This window comes from Anolis carolinensis, chromosome 5 (genome assembly GCF_035594765.1).
Source record: "Anolis carolinensis isolate JA03-04 chromosome 5, rAnoCar3.1.pri, whole genome shotgun sequence".
Classification (NCBI taxonomy): Eukaryota; Metazoa; Chordata; class Lepidosauria; order Squamata; family Dactyloidae; genus Anolis; species Anolis carolinensis.
Window position 1 is genome coordinate 50,897,444 of NC_085845.1, and position 25,482 is coordinate 50,922,925.

The following is a 25,482-nucleotide window of genomic DNA, read 5'->3' on the forward strand; positions in this document are numbered from 1 at the left end:
CCCAAATGGGTGCAGCATACTGTTTACAAAAGCAGAAATGGATCCACTGCCCTGTTGACATTGGAGCCAACAACTGTAACTGGTTATGCTACAATATCCATGTCTGTTTCTTTCATTTTAGCCATAAGAAAGGCCTCTCTGTTAAGTAATTTCCTGGAGAATCAGTTGGTCCTCTCGTGTGCATGAAAACATGCATGGAGTAGGGGGTCTTAATTTTTAACCTGAAAAGATACTTTCTCCAGGACCATCTTATTTAAAGTCAAGCTGTAGAGTATTTGCTCTCTTGGAGTATATCTCTCCAAGTTTTTCCAGCCTTGTGCCCCAATTGAGAAAAACCTAATAGACACAACCATTAATATTTAAAAGCTGAAATACAAAGGATATGCAACTCCTCGTTGATTGAAAATTGTAATTTATGTGGCCTTTACTTGTATTTTCCCCACCATCAAAAACCTCTCAAGTAGTAGGGCTCAGTCCCCATGAATGGTCTCAGGTGCAGCCCCAAATACAGTTGTACAATCCAGATCAACTATCCTAGCTCTTGGTTGTACAGTTGGCCTTCCACATTTGCGGATTTAGGTTTTGTGGCTTTGAATATTCATGGATTTGATTAGTATGGTCTCTCTAAAAACCTCTAGGTTCTCTAATGTGAGTCTATGGTCAATTTCCATGGGAAACGCTGTACCAGAAGACCTAGGGCTCATCTATACTGACCTTATAACACAGTTTGAAGCTAGCTCAAAACTGTGGTGGTTGCTGATGCAGGTTTCAGCATTAAATTAAATAATTTAAAGTAATTTAGGAAAAGTCGGGGTATAATCCAAAATAAAAGTCTTAACGCAAACCATATTGCACGGTGAAACCAGCTCCACAGAATGTGAAACACATTGTAGATACCAGTCCATGTTGAAATATTTTTTTAAAAAAAATCAGAACATGGATTTGAACCAGCAACCATCAGGTCAGCAACTCAACCTTCAGGTCAGCAGTCCGGCTGGCAAAAGGGTTTAACCCACCACGCTATTGTGGCTCCTTGGTGCTGCATCCTATTCAAAGCTCCACAACACAATAAACCACAAGATGAGGTTGTGTACATGTGGTATATTCCGTAAACAGTGTAATCAAACACCCAGCTGATTGTATTCATACTGCAGAATAATAATAATAGCTGCCGTTGCTAAAAATATTTTTTCAGCCCCCTTCCTACTTCTCCCCATGGAATTGGCTCATTGGATGCTCATGAAAGAGGTCCTGATTACTCCATCAACAAAAAGAAGAACAAATACATTGTGTGTGTGTGTGTGTGTGTGTGTGTGTGTTTGTTTCTAATGTTGCTTGATTCAGTTCTATTAGGAATATGATTGCTGAAAGCATCATATGTAAACGTTCCCAAATGTGCTCATGATTTATATTAAACAAGACAGCCATGTTAATAAAATAATTGATTATTAAAAACATACTTGAGGTTTAACTAAGCAGTATATTTCTTTTTCTCTACAGCCAGAAGGAAGTTATGTTTTCAAGGAATCAGCTGGTACTCATTTAGCACACAGCAACTTTACTCATAAATATCAAAGTTATGGATGGTTTATATGAAAATCTTCTTAAAAGACACGCTTTTATGTTTCAATACATTTCCCACAAATAGAGAATATTTTTACAACCTTTTTCATAACAATATTTGTAACACTGAATATGAATATGTTTGATAATTAAAAAGTGATGTGAAGTTTATAATCAGTCTGCCTAATTGAATATACCTTCTGTCTAGCAGATTTTCTCTGAATATGATACTGAAAAGGATAACGAACTCAATCAACATGTTCTAACGTCCATTTTCTCATGGCTTGAGGTGGGTTACAACTTAGTTAAAAACACATAATCATTACATAAAATACACATATCAAAATGTGTAGTTCTACAAAATACATATATTAAAATACACAGAACAATTATTAAAATGGACACAAGACACAAGTTTAAAATTCATGACTAAAACTGACTGGGTAGGCTTGTTGGAAGAGATGGGTCTTCAATTGTGAATTAAATTCCAACAGCTGATCTAGATTTCAAAGCTCTTCCAGCAGATCATTCCAAACTTGGTACAAAGGTAGCCCAATGAAAAGAGCATTGAAGAAGTCCAACCCTGAGGTTACCAGTGTGTACACTATCACCTATAGGTTCTCCAAATCTAGGAACGGGTGCAGGTGGCATATCAGCCAAAGCTGGTAGTACGCACTCCTGACCATCACAGCTTAGTTATTCCTAAGCACTACCATCCGGAACCTGCCTGAGGTATGACCAGAACCACTACAGCACAGTGCCTCCTATTCTCAATCCAACCCACCCCCCATTCCAGAAGGATATCATGGTCGATGATATCAAAGCCACTTTAAGATCTAAAAACAACAAAAGGGACATATACCCCGTGTCAATGTTAGGGTGGAGACCATTTACTAAGGTGACCATAGCAGTCTCAACTCCATCTTCTGCTCTAATGCTGGTCTGAAATGGGACATGGAGGTGTGTATCATCCAAGACTGCCTGGAGTTGGAGGGCAACTGCCTTTTCAATCACCTTGCCCAAAAAAAGAAGATTAGACACTGGTCTGTAATTATAAAGTTCCAGGGGATCTAGGAAGGGCCTTTTCAGTAGCAGTCAAAACTATTGCTTCCTTTAAACAGGATGGAAAAGTCCCCTTTCTGAGAGATGCATTATTTGTTGAATTTGAGATCGAATTGCATCTCATCACTGGATGACCAGCCAGGAGGGGCAGGGATCAAGAAAGCAAGTTGTCCTCCTTACTTACTCCAGTAGCTTGTCCACATCAGCAGTGGACAAGCAGCTTGGCCCACATCTCAAATACCTCCTTGGGTATCTCTTTTCCATCACACTGTGAGCCGAAGTGCCCACTTAGGGAGTTTGCATGAGAAGATACTAAAACCACTGAGAATTCAAAAACCCTCCCAATAGGGTTTCTAGACAAGACAAAGGAACAAATATACAAATTTAAAACAAAATGGAATGAAACTGATAAGACACCTCCTAAACCTAGATGAGACAATCAAAGATTGGGAGACGATAAAGGGATAATTGTGGTCAATATAACTGGCTTTTATGGGATGGGTTGAAACAAAGGATTATTGACTGGAGGAAAAAGTAAGAGCCAGAAACAGATTTGATCAAATTTTAAAGTAGAAATTAGAAAAGGAGAAAGGCCTGATGGGTTTCATATACAAGAAATTAGTTGTAAAACCATGTAGTTTTTGATGCCTATCCTCATTTCAGGATTTTTCTACACAAAATAAGAAAATGCTTACAACTTCACCAAATCCAGAATGCATCGATAGGAATATCTCTATGTAATGAACTTGTTTACAACATTCTATAAAAAGGAAAGATGTATGAATGATAATTTAGGTTGTTTCTTAATTTGTGTGACATAACAATGCAAATTTGCCACTGTTTGCTTGAAGAAGATAGATTTCCAGGGGAGCACCGAGTAATTATTTTTCTGAAAAGAGGGCAGTAGGCCTAATAAGCTTGGGAACCTCGGTTTTAAACTATACCATTTTAATGAAGTGTGAGCCATTTTGGGCCCCTTATGGCGGAAAAGTGAGATATAAATCAAATCAACAATTGACAAAATATAGCAACAGTAACCCCATTAAATCAGATGCTAAAAGAAATGTATATTCTAATTAAGGTATTTTCCATAGCATTTCAACAGAAAGAAGTGTCTCAACAATCAAACATGAAAATGAAGCCACATTTACATCACAATGGCGAATAATAAAACAAAGCAATAAAGAGATGCTAAAGAAATGCTACAGAAGTAAGTAAAATCACATGCTATGCCAAACTGATATATTCCACCACTTGAAGAAGAACTACTTCTCTTAATGGGATTAACAGATTTGATCTGAGCCAGGGGAAAACAATGCTGCTCATATTGTAATAATTATGCAAAGAAAGCACTTGCAACTTTGTTGGATTGGAATTCTTCATTTTGAGGACATCTGAATGTTATGAATGCGGAGTCCACAGGGAATTTGCAAAACAACATCTTGTCCATTTCAAAATATTTCCTCGGTAGACTTTGAATACTTATGCCAGGGGGACAGAAAGACTGATTCCTAAGGACTAGTAGTTTAAATACTTTTCTCACTAGAATGAAGTTGAAAGAAAAAAAGAATTATTTTAAAGTATAACAACTCTTTGGAAGAATGCCAGCATGTGGTAGGGGTTCAAATGTTGGCCTAGGAAACTGACCGACCAGGATTCAACTCCCTGTGTGGCAACAGAAACCCACTAGATGATATTGAGCAAGTCACACTTTCTTGCTCAAAGAACTGGGGGCGGCAACGGCCGACAGGGAGCTCTGGCATGGACTGGTCCATGAGGTCACAAAGAGTCAGAAACGACTGTGTGATTGAGCAGCAGCACACGTTCTCAGCCTCAGTGGAAGGCAATGGCAAACCTCCTCTGACCCAAGGTTACTGAGGGCCCTTCCAGACAGGCCCCAAAATGCGGGGCATTCCAGGCTTTTACCTGAGGTGTCCAAATGACACTTCCAGTAAAAGCGAATTAATTTGGAAGAAAGCAGGTAAACCCTGCTTTCTCTCGAATTGATTTGATACCACATTAGATCCAGGTTTTCCTGAAAGTCTCGGGTCTAATGGGTTGTTGGGGCTTTGGGGACTCACACACGGGTGGTTACAGGACTACCTGGAACTACCCAGGGATGAGTAGCCATTTCCCATCTCACTTCTTTAAGCTTCCAAAAGCCCAGAGGAGCGAGATGGCACGCCCCTCTCCTCGCATCCACAAAGTCCTTAACTTGAAAGAAGGTACCACTGGAGTCTTCCTAGCACATAGGAAGACTGTGGAGTCTTCATGGCATATTGGAAGGGGGGGGGGATAGGAGCAATTTTGCTCCACACCCCCATCTCCTGGTGCATCATTTCTATGTGCCAAGAGGACTCCATCAGTACCTTAATGGTAGCCCAGTAAGTTATTACTTCTTTGAAGGGCTTGGGGAGTGGGTTGGGTGGTCCCATGCCATTCTGGTAGTTACCGGGATGGCATGGGGACACCCCACCAAGAAAGCCCAGTTTTCTTGGGGTGGGGAATTAAACCCACACCGAAGCTGGTTTATTAAACCTGCTTCAGCATGTGTTTAAGCCCTGTCCTGAAGTGCCTTGAGAAAACTGTCATAACAAAACTCCTGCAAACCTAGAATGACCGACTCATTGGCTAATTGGATTTTTTTTTCTTGCTGGGTTTATCTTGGTCTTCTGATTCATCTCAGGTCTGGCATCAGTATCACTGTGGAAGGAAACAATTCTTATCAAGGCTTCATTTTAGCAACACATCTTTGTTAGGTTTAAAGGCCAAAAGCCAGCTTCCCCAGGCACTTAAATAAACTAACACTAACCGCTGAAATAATGTTTATAGAAAGCAATCACAATTTCAGTGTGGAAAATATTTTACCAAAGCCTCAAATGGTTTTAGAACAGATGCAGATAAATAGGCTGTTTTACCCGTGATGGGATGGATGGAGAAAATATCTTCATGTTCACTGATGATTCGGTACTTTAAATTCTTTCCCATCAAACTGTGGTCATAAGCAGTTACAGTAAAAACAGACGTGCCTGAAAAAACAAGAATATATTTTGTAGTGACTAGAAGTTGGACATAAAGCAGCCATTTACTTTCATATATATCATGAAAGGTTGAACGATGAATGCTTAGCTAGCCATTTTCTAACCATTTCTTTTCACAGTGGTTATACGTACCTTGATTTAATATGAACATGCAGTATTATTGTCCATAACAATGCTAGAGAGACTAACAAAGTTTACTCATCAAACTAATTCTTTAGCATTTGCAATCTACATTTTGGCAAATAAGATTCTGGTTTAAAATTTTCACAAGACAAACAAGAGTAACAAAAATTACAAAAGGGTTTCTGATTAACTCCAAAGCATCAGGCGCATAAGTATGGTGGATCTCTATAGTCATCTTTTTGTTGTTCTGTGGGTTTGCTTGAAGAGGCATTCTGATGTACTTTCCTTCTAATTTAAAATTGATTAAGCACAGTCCCCACTGACTCCAATTTTTCTTTCTTTCCACATGTTCTTATTTTCTTATCTTTTACCTCTGTGCAAAATTGATCATTGGTGAAAGACAGCATGTACCATTAATAAGGATAGATGAGCATGAACATACGATTCATTTATTTATTTATAGTAGTATTTATATTCCACTCTTCTCACCGCGAAGGGTGTGAGAAGAGTGAAACACATATAGGGCAAACATTCAATGCTGACTATAACAATGACAAGACAGATAACAGATAGAGGTATATATAGGCTTTCCCATCTTTCAGCATCTTTGGATGCTGTGCATGGTTCCGGCCACCAGGGAGTGCTGTCGTTCCATCTCCTTGCTGAAGAACTTTCTTTGTTCATAAAATTCCTCTTTTTTCTGGTCAAATGGCGAGCCTAAATAACTCCCTGTTTTAATGCGGTTCCTATTTAGCTATTATTTATTTATTTATTTATTTATTTACCCTATTTATACCCTGCCTTTCTCTACCCCGAAGGGGACTCAAGGCAGTTTATATATGGCTTTTATTCAATGCCTTAAAAATACATATAAAACATGAGCTTAAAATATTTGCAAATTAAAAATGAATACAGATTGACAATTAAAAATATACATTCAATTAAAATCATGCCATCCAAAAAACGTAATCTAGAGCCGTTCCATGGTCATTGCACATATTACACATCTCTTATTGCACTGGGCTATTATTCAAAAGCTTGATCCCAGAGTCAGGTTTTTACTTTCCTTCTGAAGGCTAGGAGGGAGGGAGCTGATCTTATATCAAAAGGTGCACTCTTTGTAATATGCCCATTACAGTTACTGCCTGCTTAGAATTCCTTCTTTAAAAACAATTGTGTTGGAACACCAAAGCTTTCAGCAATGGAAAAGAAACCTTGGGGTGCATCTGTGCTGTAGAATGAATCCACTTTGACTGCCTTGGTTCTATGCTATGGAGGCATGGGAGTTGTACTTTTACAAGGCCTTGAGCTTTCTCTGCCAAAAGGTGTGGATGCCTCATCAAACTATTAATCTCAGGATTACATAGCATTGATCTATGACAATTTAATTACAGATGGCATTCCTCAAAGAGAAACTCCAGATGCTCCTGAAGCAGCTTCCGCTATTGCTTTGGCTCAGCACTAAGATTACTGTATTACACAAATCTAATGCACACCCTAATTTTGGCAAGGCAATTTAACCAAAAAAGGTGAGTGTTAGATTCGAGTACATACAGTAACCCGTACTCCACATGATTGGATTTAGACTATCCACACAATATTAGGCCACTTCTGGAGGGAACTGCAAAGTAAACCTGGTTTAACCACATATTGAGAAAAGTCATGAGATGCTCTGGAGTTTGCCTGAAACACTGAGCAACTCTGTGGTTTCTTGGCAGTGTGTAAAGCAGGATCAGGTCCAATTTGGACAGGTCCACTGTCCAGATGGGCAATGAGTGCAAGGAAAAGGGGATGGATTTGACTCGTGTACAGGTGCTCAGACACTGGCACCTGTACAACCAGGAAGAAGCAGGGAAGCTCCTCTGCTGATGTCAGTATGGGATGCTTGCAAAGGCCAGGAGTTCACAGTTTGACATTAGCAACCATGACACAGACAGTTGGGTGACAGTCCAGCAGAGCCAATGTAGTGTCGGTCCAGCTGGACTCTGGCCCACTGCCATTGTAGGTTCAGGACAATGTATGTGTGTACCTCCAGGGCTAGTGTGGGATCAACTGACTAGAGCAGATGAGCTTCCTAATTTATGGAACACATGGCAAATTGCTTTAAAAAAAATTAAAACCAGTGTGTGATGTGGTAATTGAGGCAGAGTTTCAGAATATCATTTTCATAGCCCACAAGTGCCAAAGCTCTGATTTAGAGTGAAAAGGGTGTTCAAACTGTTCAAAGAGAAAAGGTCAAAAATTCTACTAGTTATACTTTTCCAGTGTGGTAAGAATTAGCCTCGAGATGTTTCAAAGAGATAGGCACAGTTTGATACTAACATCAAAAGAAATATTCCATCCACAGAGATCCCTAAATTCATTATGAGAATTGATCTATCATTCCAAAAGCATGAAATAAACAACCATTTTGTTTGCTGTGCAAGTCGGAGCAATAAACAAAACATGAGACATTATGCTAACCAAACACACCACATTGAACTGTGATCAAGCTTTAAAAACATTTACCAAAATAGATTTCATCAAAATTTATCAAGATTAAAGCTTTGAAAAATTTAGTCAGTTGTGAAACCAATTTTGTAACATGGTAATTGATTTTAATCAGTTGTGATGGATTCAGGTTACTGTACATTGACCTTTTCCAAATGAGTTTTTGTTACGGTAAAACAAATATTCAGTAAATACAAACAGACTTACATTTTGAGGGCAGGAATATACTTTAGTTTGTAGCTGGTGTTAAACTGTTTTCCTATTTGCTTTAAGCTAGCAACATAAGCAATAATACCTATAATTGAAGTTACTGCAAAAATTCTGATGTTTAGGTGTGCATGTTACAACAGAAAATGTGGCTTATTTGAAGTGGTACATACCCAAAAATTGACAGGTATACAAACCAGCAAATTAAATATAGAATTATAGAGTTGGAAGAGACCTCTTGGCCCATGCAGTCCAACCCCCTGCCAAGAAACAGGAAAATCACATTCAAAGCACCTCTGACAGATGGCCACCCAGCCTTTGTTTGAAAGCCTCCAAAGAAGGAGCCTCCACCACACTCCGGGGCAGAGAGTTCCACTGCTGAACAGCTCTCACAATTAAAAAGTTCTTCCTAATGTTCAAGTGGAATCTCCTTTCTTGTAGTTTGAAGCCATTGTTTCACGTCCTAGTCTCCAAGGCAGCAGAAAACAAGCTCCCTCCTCCCTATGACTTCCCCTCATGTATTTATATATGGCCATCATGTCTCCTCTCAGCCTTCTCTTCTGCAGGCTAAACATGCCCAAGCCTCACAGGGCTTGTCCTCCAGACCCTTGATCATTTTAGTCACCCTCCTCTGGACACATTCCAGCTTGTCAACATCTCCTTTCATAACCTACAGAAGAGAAGGCTGAGAGGAGACATGATAGCCATGTATAAATATGTGAGGGGAAATCATAGGGAGGAGGGAGCAAGATTGTTTTCTGCTACCCTGGAGACTAGGACGTGGAACAATGGTTTCAAACTGCAGAAAAGGAGATTCCACTTGAACATTAGGAAGAACTTATGTTCTTCCTAATGTTCGGCACTGGAACTCTGCCCCGGAGTGTGGTTGAGGCTCCTTCTTTGGAGGCTTTTAAGCAGAGGCTGGACGACCATCTGTGGGGGGGTGGGGGTGGTTTGAATGTCACTTTCCTGCTTCTTGGCAGGGGATTGGACTGGATGGCCTGTGAGGTCTCCTCCAACAATATCATTCTATGATTCTATGAATCTAAGATAGCCTCAGCAAATATGTAGGGCTACAAGCTCCATCATCCACACCCAGCCCAACTAATATCCATGCTTACTGTGATGATGGATGGAAAGCAACACACTGAGCTATTGTAGATCCTATATTGCAGTAGTTCCCAACCTTTTTTTAACCAGGGACCACTTGACCATGGACCACTATCCAACATTAGTACCAAAAGGTTTATGAATCAGTTTTTGGTCAACTTTAGATTTGGTTTGGTTATTTGGGGGTGCTGAAAATGGCATTGGATAGACCACATCAGCTCTAGTTTCTGATACAGAACATATGCCATCCAGTAATCATCATCTGCTTGTCCACAGAAAATCATATTTAATAATCTAGAGCTGATGTAGTCTATCCAATGCAATTTTCTGAATCAGCACCTCAAATAATCCCAGGAACAGGCCTAAAAACGAAACAGGTGCCTCTGCTTCCAGGTGCCACATGGAATGGCTCCACTCTGGGAGAGGGAGGAGGAGGAGAAGCAGCAGTCAGGAAGCTTGTCACGTCTTTCATGGGTAGTCAGTCTTCCCCCGACATCCTCATTGCCTCTGCATTATAAGAGAGTTTAGCGAGACCAGTCGCTCACGTCGCAACGGTATAGTAACTGTGAGCTAGCGGACCATATTTTAGTTCTTGTGGACCACTGGTGGTCCATGGACCACAGGTTGGGAACCACTGCTATATAGCAGATAGTTGCTATACTAAGTCTCTTTCTATGTTAAAATATAAAAATGTTTTAACGTAGCAAGAATTATTATTTATCCCAAGAGTTCTTGTTTCACTTATTTATATTTATTACTGCTTAGAAACAAACTGTTTCAATTTTTTACCACAACTCCATTTTTATAATGTCAAGGCACAAACTTTACAAGATCTAATTTATAACAGACTGTTTCAGTATCAGATTAATTTACATAATGTTAATCACTGGGTGCTTATCTATGAAAAATCATGTACATAACATCATAAACAATGACGGGAGGTGAACTATTTGTGCAAAAAAGCTGCCATTATTAATGTTGGGAAAACACAACAGAATGTGATGAAAAACTATAAACCTGTGTAATAGAGCAAATAAAGTAGAAGAGGGAAAGAAAGAAGAAACGTCAAAAGCATCTTTGTTCAAATTCAAGGCAATCTTATATTCTTATACTAAGAGAAGCAAGAGGTAGGTTGAAGCAAAAATTGTGTTCAAGTTGTTTAATTGTAAAAGGTAAATGTTTCCCCTGACGTTAAGTCCAGTCGTGACAGACTCTGGGGGTTGGTGCTCATCTCCATTTCTAAACTGAAGAGCCGGTGTTGTCCATAGACATCTCCAAGGTCATGTGGCTGGCATGACTGCATGGAGCACCGTTACCTTCCCGCTGGAGCGGTACCTATTGATCTACTCACATTTGCATGTTTTCAAACTGCTAGGTTGGCAGGAGCTGGAGCTAACAGCGGGTGCTTATTCCACTCCTGGGATTTGAACCTGGGACCTTTTGGTCCGCAAGTTCAGCAGCTCAGCGCTTTAACACACTGTGCCACCAGGGGCCCCTAAACTTACATACTCTAGAGATAATAAAAAACTGGGTTGCTATGAGTTTTCCGGGCTGTATGACCATGTTGCAGAAGCCTTCTCTCCTGACATTTCGCCCACATCTATGGTAGGCATCCTCAGAGGTCTGAGATCTGTTGGAAATTGGGCAAGTGGAGTATATATATCTGTGGAAGGTCCAGGGTAGGAGAAAGAACTCTGGTCTGCCTGAGACAAGTGTGAATGTTGCAATTGGCCACCTTGATTAGCACTGAATGGCCTTGCAAAGTCTGACTGCTTCCTGCCTGGGGGAATCCTAAGAAAAGCTTTCACCAGCTGGTATTAATTATCATGAAGAAACACACAACCTTCAATTAAAACGGCAAAGGTGTGCTGTAAGTGGAAAGACACTGAACAGATAAATTGTTTTCCAAATTCCAACAAATTATGCAATTAAAAGAACCATAGAGTTGTACTTTATATCAGTGGGAGTATTTAAATAATACAAGACATGCAAACCTGCTGCCTGTTTTGTATGCTGAGAGTTTTGTAGCCCAATAAAATGCTAACCTTCAACAGAAAGGAGGAAACCATGAAAATGAACAAAATCTGGCTACCAGTATTAAAAATTCTAAAATCAGGACTGTAAATAAAGAACAACACTCTGAAAACAGGGTAATTCCAGACATGAAACCATCAGGGCCAGCTAACACCTCACAACAAAGGATTCTCCCAGGCAGGAATCAGCCAGGCCTTGAAGCTGCAAGAGAGAATGCTTCTGGAACATAGCCATACAGCCTGGAAAACGCACAGCAACCCAAATGTTAACCTTGTTTATCTAAAATACAAATTCAACTAGTAGTTTCAACTGAACTTCATCCCAAGAAGGCATCTTTACGACTGCAGCCTTTAAGAGCAATCCTAAGTGAAGTTGACAATGATGATATATAGCTAGCTACCAGTAGATAAAACCTGCAGAGCTTTCAGCAGGTATCCAGAAGTTGGAATCACACACTGTTGGCAAAGCACCTCACTATCCCATCTTAAGCACCACCAACCTGTGTACCTGTGAATTCAGATTGCTTTGTCGGCTTCTGTAACTTCGCCTTATAGTGGTCAGGAAGCCTTGCAAATCTATTACCTATGTTGTTTCTACAGAGTTGGAATTTAAGATATATCTATGCAAGTCAAACATGACAAATTATGTGCAACATAATGGTTAACTTGCCTCTGTGTGTGTCTCTCAGTCTCTGTTTGATGTGTTTATGGGCATTGAATGTTTGCCCTATGTGTGTTATAATGTGATCCGCCCTGAGTCCCCTTCGGGGTGAGAAGGGCGGAATATAAATACTGTAAATAAATAAATAAATAAACATATTTGCCATTGATCTGGATCTGAGCAGATGCCCAGGAATATACTTAAGCAACTAACAGAAACATGATTCAGTTTGGATGTTGTTTTGAGAACTCCAGGACAGTGCAAAAGTACATTTCTTCAGATTAAAAAAAATCTATGTGGTGGTAATATCTTTATTGGGCCAACTAAAACACCCCAAAATACTTTGGAAAGATTTTGAAACCAATATTTTCCCCATCAGACAAAAGACACTTATTTAAAAACCAAAACACTGCGGAGAAAGGGTGGAAAAAGGAAGAAATGGCCCAGAGTTACTTGGCTATACTCAGATGAGATAAGAGAAATTGACATGGTCTGTCAAATAAAGCCCCTATGGTCCTCAGCCAACTGGGATCATGAAAAGCCAAAAGGATGAGAAGGGGGAGAGGGGGGAAGTATTCCTATTCTAACCCTGCTACCTTCTTTCCAGAAAATCCAACAGCGCAGATCTGTAGAGGAGACTGGCCTTGCAAAAGAAATTCAAGGTAAGACCCTAACCTCTAATTTAGTCTGTCTTCCTTAAGAATATCTTTGTGACCTTTAACCACTTGCAATATCACAGACAATATACAGTGTTCCCTCACTACTTCACTTTTTGCAGATTCGCTTTCATGGTTTTTCAATAAACTCTAAAAGACTATTATAAATCATAAAAAATTACAATTTACAGCCTAAGGAAGGGAGGAAGGAGAAGCCGAAGTGAGTGAAAAGGAGCGCAAACGGCAACAGGAGGCGATTTATCAACACACGATTGGTTGATAAAGACTTAAAATAGTGTATAACTACTAAAATAATGTATATATATTAAAATAAATATAGCATCCCTACTTCGCGGATTTTCACTTATTGCGGGTGGTCCTGGAACATAACCTCCACGATACGTGAGGGAACACTGTTCTAAATACAAATGATGACTAACAACTCACCTTTTTTGCTATTTTCAGGGACCGTTACTTCGTACTGGGCACGGCTGAATGCAGTCATCTCTCTTTGTCCTTCAGAATGAACAGACAAAAGTGTGGTAGCTGTTTTTGCTGGGACACCTTGATCTGAAGCGGTGATCAATAAATGGGTAGTAAAACCTTCATGGAGTACAGGTTTTTGTAGAGAGATATCTCCTGTTTTTGGATCCAACTCAAACATAGTTTCTGGTGTCAGAAAAGTAAAAATTACAGCCCCGTTTAATCCAAGGTCTCTATCACTGGCTCTCATAGTTACTATTGTATGATTTGTAGGAATTTGTGTGGAAACATATAATTGGATAGGATTTTGTAGGAAAAAAGGACTGTTGTCATTGACATCATCAATATGCACAACAACACTGACACTTGTGCTCCTTGGTCCCAGGATACCAGAGTCTGTTGCAACAGCCTTAAGTATGTATTGAGATTTTATTTCTCGGTCCAGTGGTTTAGTAGTAATTATGGCTCCGGTAACTCTGTCAATAGCAAACATACCAAAGGTGCCATCAACAAGGGAGTATGTGACTTTGCCATTTGGACCCTCATCTGCATCCATCGCCAGTAATTCAAGAACGGTTGATCCTTCATCAATATCTTCGCTGACACTTGTATGATAATGGTTCTTCAAAAACAAGGGGCTGTTGTCATTTTCATCCAAGACTGTGATCTGAAGTTGGGTGACTGAGCTTCTTGGGGAAATGCCCAGGTCAACGCATTCAATAATCAAAGTGAAATTGCTGGCATTCTCTCTGTCTAAGCTGGAAGTGGTGAAGATATCTCCTGATGTCTCATGCATTGCAAAGTAGCCTCTAACGTTTCCACCTTCAAAACAGAAAAGAAAACATTTTTTAAAAATGCACACACAATTTCCCAGCCTGAGCACCCTCATTATGACAATGGTGAGGAATCTTTTTGGACGAGAGCCAACAAGCTGAAATTAAATCCAGACAAGACAGAGGTACTCCTGGTCAGTCATAAAGTGGATCAAAGCGGATCAAGGTGAACAAAATACAAGGCTATCTGGTTGAATATTGGCTCTTGGGAGTCTCACAGGGATCTTCATATTAAGTGACCTAATACCCTGTTTCCCAAAAAATAAGGCATCCCCTGAAAATAAGACCTAGTAGAGGTTTTGTGGAATTGGGCCTCCCCCAAAAGTAAGACCTAGTAAAGTTTTCGTTTGGAAGCATGCCCGCCAAAGAGAACACCAGAGCATGCAGGATTGGTAAATGCATGCACCATAGATATTGTACATGGAAATAATGGTAGTAACAAGAAATTATTGATGGGATTCACAGTTTGTTTATGCTGGATTGTGATGACAACTACTGTACAGTATATAATAAATGTTCATTTTTGTTCAACAATAAATGTGAATTCTTCTTCATGAGAAAACAAGACATCCCTTGAAAATAAGACCTAGTGCATCTTTGGGAGCGAAAATTAATATAAGACACCGTCTTATTTTCGGGGAAACGGTAACTGGAGAAATCAGGAACTAGAACCTTCTCAAAGCAAAGTCATATGTCCTGTCCTTGAGTTATCAGTATGGTCACAGTTCAAAGCATTTATAATAACTAAGATTAAGCTGAGATACACAAAGTGTCTGCAACCGAAGATCTGAAATTAGCTGCACTTTTGGTTGCAGTCCTTTATAAGTGGTCGGTAACAGGAAATCTATAATTCTGAATATGAAATCCCATGAAACAAAATCTTGCACCAACTCCTCCTTAAATCTCTGTTCAAAATAGTAAAAGTTAAAAATAAAGCTCAGAACATAATATAGCCTATTTTTTGAAAACTTCTAGATATTTTAAACTAGCATTTTTGATCTCTAGTCATGCTGAAGTCCAAACTATCAGAATTGTACCAGTCTGGGGAAGAATCGATTGAATGTTAAATTATTATGCTCACAGAATTTTTAAATATCATGAGAAATTAAAGAGGCAATAACATTTTTGAAGGGAAGAATAAGAATTTAACTTTGGAGAACTTTTACAAAGGCAAACCTATTTCTTGGTTTATAGGATAAATAATCACTTAGTTCAAAGTACTGGAGAATCCAAATGCTAAGTTTTGTAAATTTCTGTATGCTATTTATTCAACAGCTGTGGGTCTATGGACCATAATAAGGTTTGTGTGAAATGCTAAGATGGTAAGAGTAATTAAAATGGGTTGTCTTGCTAAGATAAGAAAATTCTAAGTTTCATTTTAAGTGACATAAAACTTTTCATCTTACCAATAATTCGGTATTGCACAGTTCCATTATTTGAAGCATCTTTATCCACAGCCAGCATTGTTGCAACAGTTGAAGGCTCTTGGTTTTCCATAATTTGCATGTCATAGTTTGGAAGGAGAAACTTGGGTGTATGATCATTTTCATCCAGTACTCTAAAGATGACAGATGTTATACTGGATAAAATGGGAGTTCCACTGTCTTGGACCAGCACTGAACAGGAAGGCACACATGAGAGCTAATTTATAACAGCAAGGATAGTGATGCTACCAATCAATCATATGAGAAAATCAAACTCTATATTCTATTCATTCTAAGACAAAATGCAACATTATATTTTCAAACAATATGTGCTTATTTTTTATTAATTTTGCTAATGTCCAATATATGTGGCTGACAATTTCTTCCATGCAGATTTCATTAAAATTTAATTTAAAAGCAGCATTCTCTCACTTGATACATGTAACATTATTAATCTCAAGTCAACAGATGCCTATGTAATGTAAAACTCCTTATGAAACTTCTCAACAGTTTTACCTTTAATAGTAAATAACTCTTTAATCTCCCTGTCAAGGGCAATGGCCGTTGTAATCTCCCCAGTCTTTGAATTTATTTGAAAATTCTCATATCCAGGTCCAGGCAAAATTTCATATTGAAGCAGGGAATTGGTTCCTTAAAATACAAAAGAAAACTCAATAGATTGTAAGAATATCATTAACAATATTAACAGCTTTGGTGCTTGTTTTCTAGATGGATTACTTATTTTCAGTACAAGCGTGACCAAGAATGAATTTTGATTGCTTTTGCAAAATTATTTATTGTCTTTTAGGTATTTCTCCAATTCATAGAATTATTGAATTATTGAGTTGGAAGAGACCTCATGGGCCATCCAGTCCTACCTCCTGCCAAGAGGCAGGAAAATTGCATTCAAAGCACCCCTGACAGATGGCCATCCAGCCTGTTTAAAGGCCTCCAAAGAAGAAGCCTCCACCACACTCCAGAGCAGAGAGTTCTACTGCTGAACAGCTCTCACAGTCAGGAAGTTCTTCCTAATGTTCAGATGGAATCTCCTTTCCTGTCTTTTGAAGCCGTAGTTACATATCCTAGTTTCCAGGACAACAGAAAACAAGCTTGCTCTCTCCTCCCTATGACTTCCTCTCACATATTTATAAATGGCCATCGTATCTCTTCTCAGCTTTCTCTTCTGCAAGCTAAACATGCCCAGCTCTTTAAGCCACTCCTCATAGCGCTTGTTCTCCAAACTATAATTCATGAATACACAAATCAGAAACAGTTACTCTATTATGGCACCAGAGCACCGTTCTCTTCTCTACCTATCAGGCAGGGAAATTTATATACTTGAAGAATTCCTTTTCCTGCTGTATTCCTACCCATTTTGGATATTTGAGGGAATTCTAAGCACATGTTCATTTGAACATGCCAGAAAAATCCCACTGGACAACTAATTCCTGTGTAATATTTGCATGTGCTTGCTATGGGAACAATTCACAAATGAGTCTTCTGGGGGAAGAGTAATGTTGACCACGAAATTGCTGTTTGACAGAAGATAAATAATGTCCCAGTCAAAACCTTTGATTTTGCCAAGACTGGCCCAAAAGTACAACTTCCAATGGGTGTTTCGGTTTGTTTTGTTGCAAATGAAGCTTTAATCACCAACTAGTTATTTTAAATTTTGATGAAGACGTAAATTCCATGAAAGTTAACGGGAAACTAGCAAACAGAACCCTTGCCTCAATTTGTTTGTGCATTTGTTGTTTGGCTTAGTAAATGTTTCATCTCATCTGACACTCTTTTCAGTTTTTGACCTTGGCATTTTGAAAGACCAAAAACACACTTCATTCTGCTACTTTTTATATTTGAAAAGTTCACATACTATCTAGTTCACAATCCTTCTCAGCTTTTCAGAGGAGGGAAAAAACACTGGGATTACAGTGCCCCACTCTGGCCAGATGAAATTAATACATGATTCACATTATTGCCATCGTTTTTTACTCAACCAGTTTTCAATATACATCAATAGCTCAGTACAAATATCCCCAAACAGTGAGAACACCATTACCACAAATACAGAGTGAAGAAAATGATGCTGTTTTGCCTTGCTGTTACACTGGCCAATACACATTTTGTTGCCTCAAATGTGCTTCCTTGCCACAACTTTGTGCTTCTACAATTTTAAAGTCGATCTTTATCTTTTATTGTTCCATGTGAATGTGCATTTATACGTTTTTTGTTATTTATAAAGTACATGTTCTTATTTAAACACACATAACAAAAAAAGGGTGGTTTCCACTTTCAGGTTTCCATTTTCCCTTAAATTGGCCCATGTTCTATGGTGCTTGACTACTGATTGGGATTACTGTCTATGTTTTAAGTTATTTTAACTTTTATAAGATGTGTTATTATACCGTGATTTTATTGTGTTACTGTTTTTATTGATGTAATACTGTTTTGGGCTTGTCCCAGTGTAAGCCGCCCCGAGTCCTTCAGGAGATGAGCGGGGTATAAATAAAGATGATCATGATGATGATGATGATGATTATTATTATTGTGGGGCTGGAATGGATTAATAGCATTTCAACAGGAAAATTGAGATAAAAAGGTTCAGACTTAAGAATATGGTCACGGAACGAATTAAATTCTTAAGTCAAGATATCACTGTATAGAAATTGTGCCTCTTTCAACATGCCATCTAAGCATGAATTTCCATTAGAGAAATGAAAATGTAATAATATGAACAAGGTAAATCACTGTAAAACATTGGCAAGGGTAATAATATAATAATAACAATAATAATAATTTTATTCTTGTATCCCGCCCCATCTCCCCGGGGGGACTTGGGGCGGCTCACATGGGGACCAGGCCCAACAATATACAATAAAATACAACAATATAAAATACATATCAATCACAGCAAAGTAATACATCAAAATTATAAAACACAACATCACAAAATAAAAGTGTAGCCAATGGCCTTGGGTGAGGGTACCTCTTTTAAATCTGCGTTCATTATTTGAGTAAAAAAAAAATCAACTTTGATCTTCAGAACCTGAAGCTATATATATCAATAAGGGAATGCAAGTTTGATTACTTTTGAAAAAAAATAAAAGTGACATTTGAAGGTTACCTGAATCTCTATCTGTGGCTTCAACTTTAATGATAACTCCTCCTGGATCTGTATTTTCACAGATAGATGCTTCATATACAGCTTTTGTAAACACTGGTGCCTCATCATTTACATCAAGGACAATTACTGTCAAACTCTGAGTTGCAGATAGTGCTGGAGTGCCATCATCAAGAGCAACAACTGTCAAATTGTAATATTCTTGGCATTCACGATTCAAAGCAAAGATGGTCACTAGCAATCCTGTTGAAAGAAGAGAAATGGACATTAGTTATCTAAGCAATACGCTACTATCATTAACTTCAAAGATGTCACGTGAAATCTATGAACTCCCAAAGCAGTTGCTATACTCCCAGCTCAAGAACAGGAAATGTAATGTTGGCAGACAGGAAGAGATTTAAAAATGGGCTTAAAGCCAACCTTAAAAACTGGGGCATAAACATCGGGAATTGGGAAGCCCTGGCCCTTGAGAGCTCCAACTAGAGGTCAGCTGGGACCAGCAGTGCTGCAGAATTCAAAGAGGCACAAATGGGGTGCTTAAGGGAGAAACATGCCAAGAGGAAGGCCAACCCTGACTGGGACCACCTTCCACCTGGAAACCGATGTCTTCACTGCAGAGGAACATGCGGGTCAAGAATAGGTATCCACCTACACATCTACCACCAAGACACTACATTTGGAGGGCCATCATCCTTGGGCTACAAGGGATCACCTAAGTAAAGTAAACACTCTTGCTCCCCTTGCAATATTAACAATCTATTTTCAGAGCTCAATCAAAAGGTGAGAAATAACTTAAATTCCAATTTGACAAATTTAGCTTTTTTATATACTGTGCATATAAAAAACTTTACCTGTGTTTTTATCTATAGCAAATCCCTGGCCTTTACTGTTGGATAGAAGATGGTATGTGACCTGCCCATTCCTTCCTTGGTCTGGATCCTGAGCAATTATGTGATGCACAAATGATCCCACTTCTGCATCTTCTCTAATGTACGAAACAGGAGATGAAACAAAGTGAGGAGTGTTGTCATTGACATCTAAAATGACAATTTTGGCTGTCAGGGAACTCTGCCTGCGATCAGTCAAATTTACAGCCTGATCCACTGCAAACACTGTCAAGACAATAGACTGTGTGATTTCTCGGTCAAGGGGAACTGCTGTAATTAAACTACCATAAGAAGGATGGATGAGAAATGGATTTTCAGTGAAGTCTTTCATGTGCATAGAATACTGAAGTTTACTGTTTAAAAAGCTGCCATCTTCATCTCTTGCATGAAATGTATACACCAAAGTACCAACAGGCACATTTTCTTCTATCCCAATTACAACAAAGTCATTCTGGAAAAAGGGTGAGTGGTCATTTTGATCTTCAACATCAATACTGAGAAAAACAGTATTATTCTGTGGAGGACTGTGTGGATAATTATTTACAACAACTCTAAAAAAGTAGTGAGATTGTGTTTCATAATCAAGTTCTTTGGATAGAAATAGATCCCCGGTAGTCCTGTCAATTTCAAACGGAATACTGTCATCTTCTTCAAAGATGGTGAAATGTTGTTTTTCACTGGAATATGGCTTCTGACCAGGCAGTCTTAGACAGCTTAGCATTTGAGCTGGTCTCAAATTTTCAGGTACAACCAAATGTCTGATGTTTGGGGTGAAAGATCTTCTTCGTTTAGGAAGTGGAATTACCTGAAATTAAAGAACAAGATTTGTTTTAAATATATATATTAATATTAGCAATTTTGTAATCTATTTTAATTTTTCTGGGTGAGGACTTTTGGACATGTAAAGGTCCTAAATCCAACTGCTAGTTTCATCTAGTGCAAACTTAAAGGGATTTACATAAGTGCTGACTAATCCGTTCAATTATTGACCTAGCGAATCTATAGACTACAATGCTGTACATATTTAAAGGCATATCTACAGATCACTAATGCTGGTCTTTCCAGCTATAGAATGTAGTGTTTTTTTCTTATCAAGCTGCAACTAAAGAGTCCTGTTCGTATTTTAAAGGTATGATCTTTTTTACAGGCAGGCCCCCAAATCCACTAGACTGCTTTTTGCTGGTACATTTACTCGTGTTCATCACTCTTGAATGTGTTTGTGGCATGTCTCAGTGCTCCAGCATAACTTCATGATACTTAGGCTGGAAGTTATGGCAATTATATGCTTAGGCCTCCAAGCGTCTATAGAAGCATCTGAGGAAATGAGGAGGTGATATGTGGCTGCGGCTAGCACAGCAGGTTAAAATGTCAAGCTACTGAAAATCTTGTTGACCAAGCCGCAGTTCCAAGCCGCAGGTCGGAGTGAGCTCCCACCATCAGCCCTAGCTTCTGTGTACCTAGCAGTTCGAAAGCAGCAATGTAAGTAGATAAAAAGGTACCGCTTTAGTGGGGAGGTTAAAAAGCACCCCCGAAAAACATGTTAGCTAATTTGATCAGGAATGGTGTTCATGGAAATTAGCCTCCTCTGTGTTTAAAATGAAACAACAGCACCTCCCCATGGCTGAATCAAGCAGAGCCTCCAGATGCCAGAGATGAAAAAGTGGGGAGCCTTGCCTCTATCTATGTATTGTCTGTCTGTGTTATTAATTGTGACAGCATTGAATGTTTGCCTTGTATGTATTCTGTAATCTGCTCCGAGTAGTCTCAGGGTGATAGAGCAGAATATAAATAAAGTATATTATATTATTACTATGTGGGAGTGAATCAGCAGCAGGTGAGTGGTAGTGGGACCCTTCCTGGCCAAGGAAGTGTTGTTTCCAAGCCTCTTTTAACTTTGAATCAAACCCTACATTTTCAACCTGCAGCCGACTACTTAAACTGAATGAGTTAAGTTTAAGTAGTCAACCATGGTATTAAAATATACTATCTGTAAGTATCCACAAATTATCTTGAAAAGTATCCCTTTGGATAAGGGGATCTTACTTATGAAATTATGTTCTCTGGTGAAACAGTATTATGGTTTGAAATACATCAAGTAAAATTATGTGCAACATAACACATTTAAGGATTCGGTCTTACTGTTGTTGGCTATTTTATTTGGCTTTTTAAAGAATGAAAGAACAAACCAATAGTCAGGATGCCAAGTGAATGCACTGAGATCAGCAATCAGATGAGAATCCAAACTCCCCCCCCCCCCGCCCCCCAAAAAAAAAATCTTATTGGGCCAGCAAGATCAGCAAAACAATAACTTGATAAAGGTACACACAGATACAGGGTTTGATTCAGATAACCCCATTTAAATGAGGACTCTTTACATTGATTTTAGAAGGACCTGAATATGTATGATGTAGTTTGGTTTACAGTTATTTTTCTGGTGGGTTCAGGTATGTTTACAGTCTATAATTATAAATTGTCCGCTATCTCTTAGTCCTGCTGTTGTTTAAGTCTGCTACTTTTAAGTCTGTTGTTTCCTTATGTGAAATCTGATAAAAAAACATTTTCTGTTTTCACAGAAAAATATTCCTCATGGGGGTACTCCATCTTTGTACCATCATTTACACAAGACGGCTTACCTCAAGAAAGTAATACCTGTTTAACTCAATACCTAAGGGGTCACAGTGGCACAATGGGTTAAACCCTTGTGCCAGGTGAACTGCTGACTGAAAAGGCAATTAACAGAATGGAGAATTACAGTCTGCACATGGGCATCCCCTGGGCAACGTCTCTGTAGATGGCCCATTCTCTTACACCAGAAGAGACTTGCAGTATGTTCTCAATTCGCTTCTGACACAATTTTTAAAAACTCAGTACCTCAACACTGATGGCTGTTTGTCCTTGAAGTGGAGGGATTCCCTGATCAACAGCAGTGACAACCATTTTATAGTTTGAACGCCAACTGTACATGAGAGCTTCGGTGGTTCTTAACTCACCACTGCTGCTGTCAATCTGAAAGTGACCTAAGCTTTCCCCTAGAAGACAGACATCATGGTTAACATAGCTGTGTATTAGGAAAGGATTACGCAAGCAAGAACATCTCTCTTTTTGTAGTGGCTCCCAGTTTACCTCCTGCTCTCTTATCCCATCCATTTTCCCCATGGTATATACTTTGCAGTGCAGAAACATTAACAAGACAGGAAAGAAAATATTACATTTCTAAGTGAGGCCTGCATTCCCATCATGCTGTTTGGCCTCCCATCTTCTCCTTGAAAGAATTCCCTTTAAAGAGCCACTTTAACATGATATCTATGGCTAACAGACAATATTACAAATAGTAATTCACCACAATTTCATCTTGAATGAATGGAAATCAAAAGGAGTCTTCTTTTTGTGGTGGCAACCTCTACATCACAAAGGTCATCTCTGAGAGCCATGGAATTCACTATTGAGACTTGGGTACCATCTGCATTCAAACTGCATTATACCGGCTGTTAGGAATTGTGGGAGTTGAAGTCCAAAACACCTGGAGGGCCGAAGTTTGCCCATGCCTGGTGCAGACTCATATAATGCAGTTAAACTACATTACCGGAATCTACACTACCTATATAATGCAGATTCAAAATGCATTACACAGCAGTGAAGATGGGAACTTGAATGAAGTGATAGTGACAGACACAGCCAAATTATACGTTTCTGCTATGATTGCAGGCTCCTTTCCGCCCAAGATATTTTGATATCATGCACTTTCTTATTTATATTCAACAAAGAAGAAACTTTCACCTGCAGACAGTGAGTAGAGCACTCTCCCATTGTTTCCGAAATCAAGGTCTTTTGCAATTATGGTGGCAACAAGTGTTCCTGCTGGTTGCCCTTCCAAAATCTAAAGACAAGGAGATCAATTAAAATTAGAATTTCCAAATTGCAAGGACAAACTAAATACAAAGTCGCTGTGCTTCAGCCTCACAAAACCTGTCATTTAGTAGTAACTAAATTGGCATAAAATTTAAATAGTTTTTTAAAATAAATATATTACTATTTCTATATTTCTTCATAAATCTATGGCTCTTACAGTCTATTCCTAATTTTCCTGCAAACCTAGCAGTGTGTAATTTAGAGTGTTTAAATTAAAGTCACACTCTGGATGATTTTCCATAGACATGTCAACGGCAGCGCAGAAAGTTGTAAAACTATAAATAAAGCCTTTTATTAAGAAAAGGCCAGAGTATAAGTAAAGTTACTAGAAAACTGGTAGCAAATGCCACACTCTCTTAACTGGAGGCAAGATAAACTTAATTTTAGTTTGCAAACAGATTTACCAACCACCCACATTGCCATAGTTCTATCCTATGGAATCCTGGGATTTATATTGTTGTGGTCTTAGCACTTTTTGACAAAGAATGGTAAATATCTCACCAGACTACAAATCCCAGAATTCCATTACATTGAGCCATGGCACTAAATGTGATGTCAAACCATTATAATTCACTGATTAATGCGTTCTAAATACAGTAGAGTCTCACTTAACCAACATAACGTTGGATAAGTGAAAATGTTGGATAATAAGGAGTGATTAAGGAAAAGCTTATTAAATGTCAAATTACGTTATGATTTTACAAATTAAGCACCAAAAATCATGTTTTACAACAAATAGACAGAAAAAGCAGTTCAGTACGTAGTAACGTTATGTATTAATTACTGTATTTACAAATTTAGCACCAAAACATTGCAGTGTATTGAAAACATTGACTACAAAAACATTGGCTACTAACAAATTGACTATAAACTAAGATAGAATTGCATATAATGAAGTTGCAGTAACAACATTGTCGGAAATTTAATGTGTAAAAAGTTCAGTCCTTGCTGTCTAGAGAAACAGCTGTGGATCCAGGCAGAAGGCAGACTGAATTGGATAATCCAGAATGTTGGATAAGCGAATGTTGGATAAGTGAGATTCTACTGTATGTGTCAACTTGTGCCTTTTAATGTGATTTCCAGTTTAAGCGTATTGCCACAAGATGGTGCTCCAAACAAAATTTAAAATTTATTGTATGCCGCAGCAACTAGAAATGGAGAAGGGTGTTTTCACGCACAAGGCTTAGCAGGCTTTTGCTTACGTTGGGACAGAGCATGAATTTAACACCTATATTGGGTGGAACATACATTCAAATGACTCCCTCTTCCACCCTATAGCTTGCAATAATATGTATGCATTTAATATAAAATTGGCAGAAATAACCTTTTTTTAAAAAAAAAATAATAATATTTACAACAGTTACTACAAACCTTGATATGCGGTGGAATCTGGGGAAAAGATGGGTGGTTGTCATTTAGGTCAGTCACTGTGATATAAGCATTTACGGTTGAATTATGTGGAGGGACTCCATGGTCAGTCACCAGAGCAGTCAGATGATGGTGAGCTTCCTGCTCATGATCCAATGCAACCCAGTTTATAATTTCACCTGGGATAATAAGGACAATGAACAGAATGGAGAATTACAGTCTGCACGCAATCAGTTTTACAAGATTCATACCATATGCCAGAAAGTTATTTCTGTCACTTGATAGGTGTGCTTCATGGAGCCAAGCAAGAGAGTGTCACTTAGTACTTGTGTGCCCTGGGGCCATTATAACTTCACTATCCTCCAAGTGACTTGACTTTATACACAAAAAGCTAACTTTAAAGCCACATGGCTGCTCTAAAGAAACCAAAATAGATTTCTATTCCCTGCCAGCAAAATAAAAGGCTGAAAGATATTTTAGTTGTTGGCCAGCTGGCTGAGACATCATATAC

At 38.7% G+C, this 25,482-nt stretch overlaps 1 protein-coding gene and 1 long non-coding RNA gene across 4 annotated transcripts in view; one reads left to right on the plus strand and one right to left on the minus strand.

Moving 5' to 3' along the window:
* Positions 1 to 25,482, minus strand: part of dchs2 (dachsous cadherin-related 2) — a 149,864-nt gene that overhangs the window by 25,826 nt on the left and 98,556 nt on the right. For 2 of the 3 annotated variants that reach the window (XM_062981158.1, XM_016994194.2), the window contains exons 6-14: positions 24,975 to 25,150; positions 23,472 to 23,571; positions 22,566 to 22,723; positions 19,659 to 20,499; positions 18,811 to 19,050; positions 16,203 to 16,337; positions 15,669 to 15,878; positions 13,394 to 14,251; positions 5,544 to 5,654 (exon numbers count right to left, since the gene is read on the minus strand). In XM_062981158.1, coding sequence (XP_062837228.1) covers positions 5,544 to 5,654; positions 13,394 to 14,251; positions 15,669 to 15,878; positions 16,203 to 16,337; positions 18,811 to 19,050; positions 19,659 to 20,499; positions 22,566 to 22,723; positions 23,472 to 23,571; positions 24,975 to 25,150 — 2,829 coding nt within the window. Of the gene's footprint in view, positions 1 to 5,543; positions 5,655 to 13,393; positions 14,252 to 15,668; positions 15,879 to 16,202; positions 16,338 to 18,810; positions 19,051 to 19,658; positions 20,500 to 22,565; positions 22,724 to 23,471; positions 23,572 to 24,974; positions 25,151 to 25,482 lie in introns of those variants that run through there. The other variant, XM_016994081.2, reaches the window with a different exon arrangement.
* LOC134299171 (uncharacterized) lies at positions 1,756 to 12,953 on the plus strand. Its single transcript, XR_010006325.1, has 3 exons — positions 1,756 to 1,852; positions 3,720 to 3,835; positions 12,898 to 12,953. It is a non-coding gene; the product is annotated as an uncharacterized LOC134299171 (long non-coding RNA).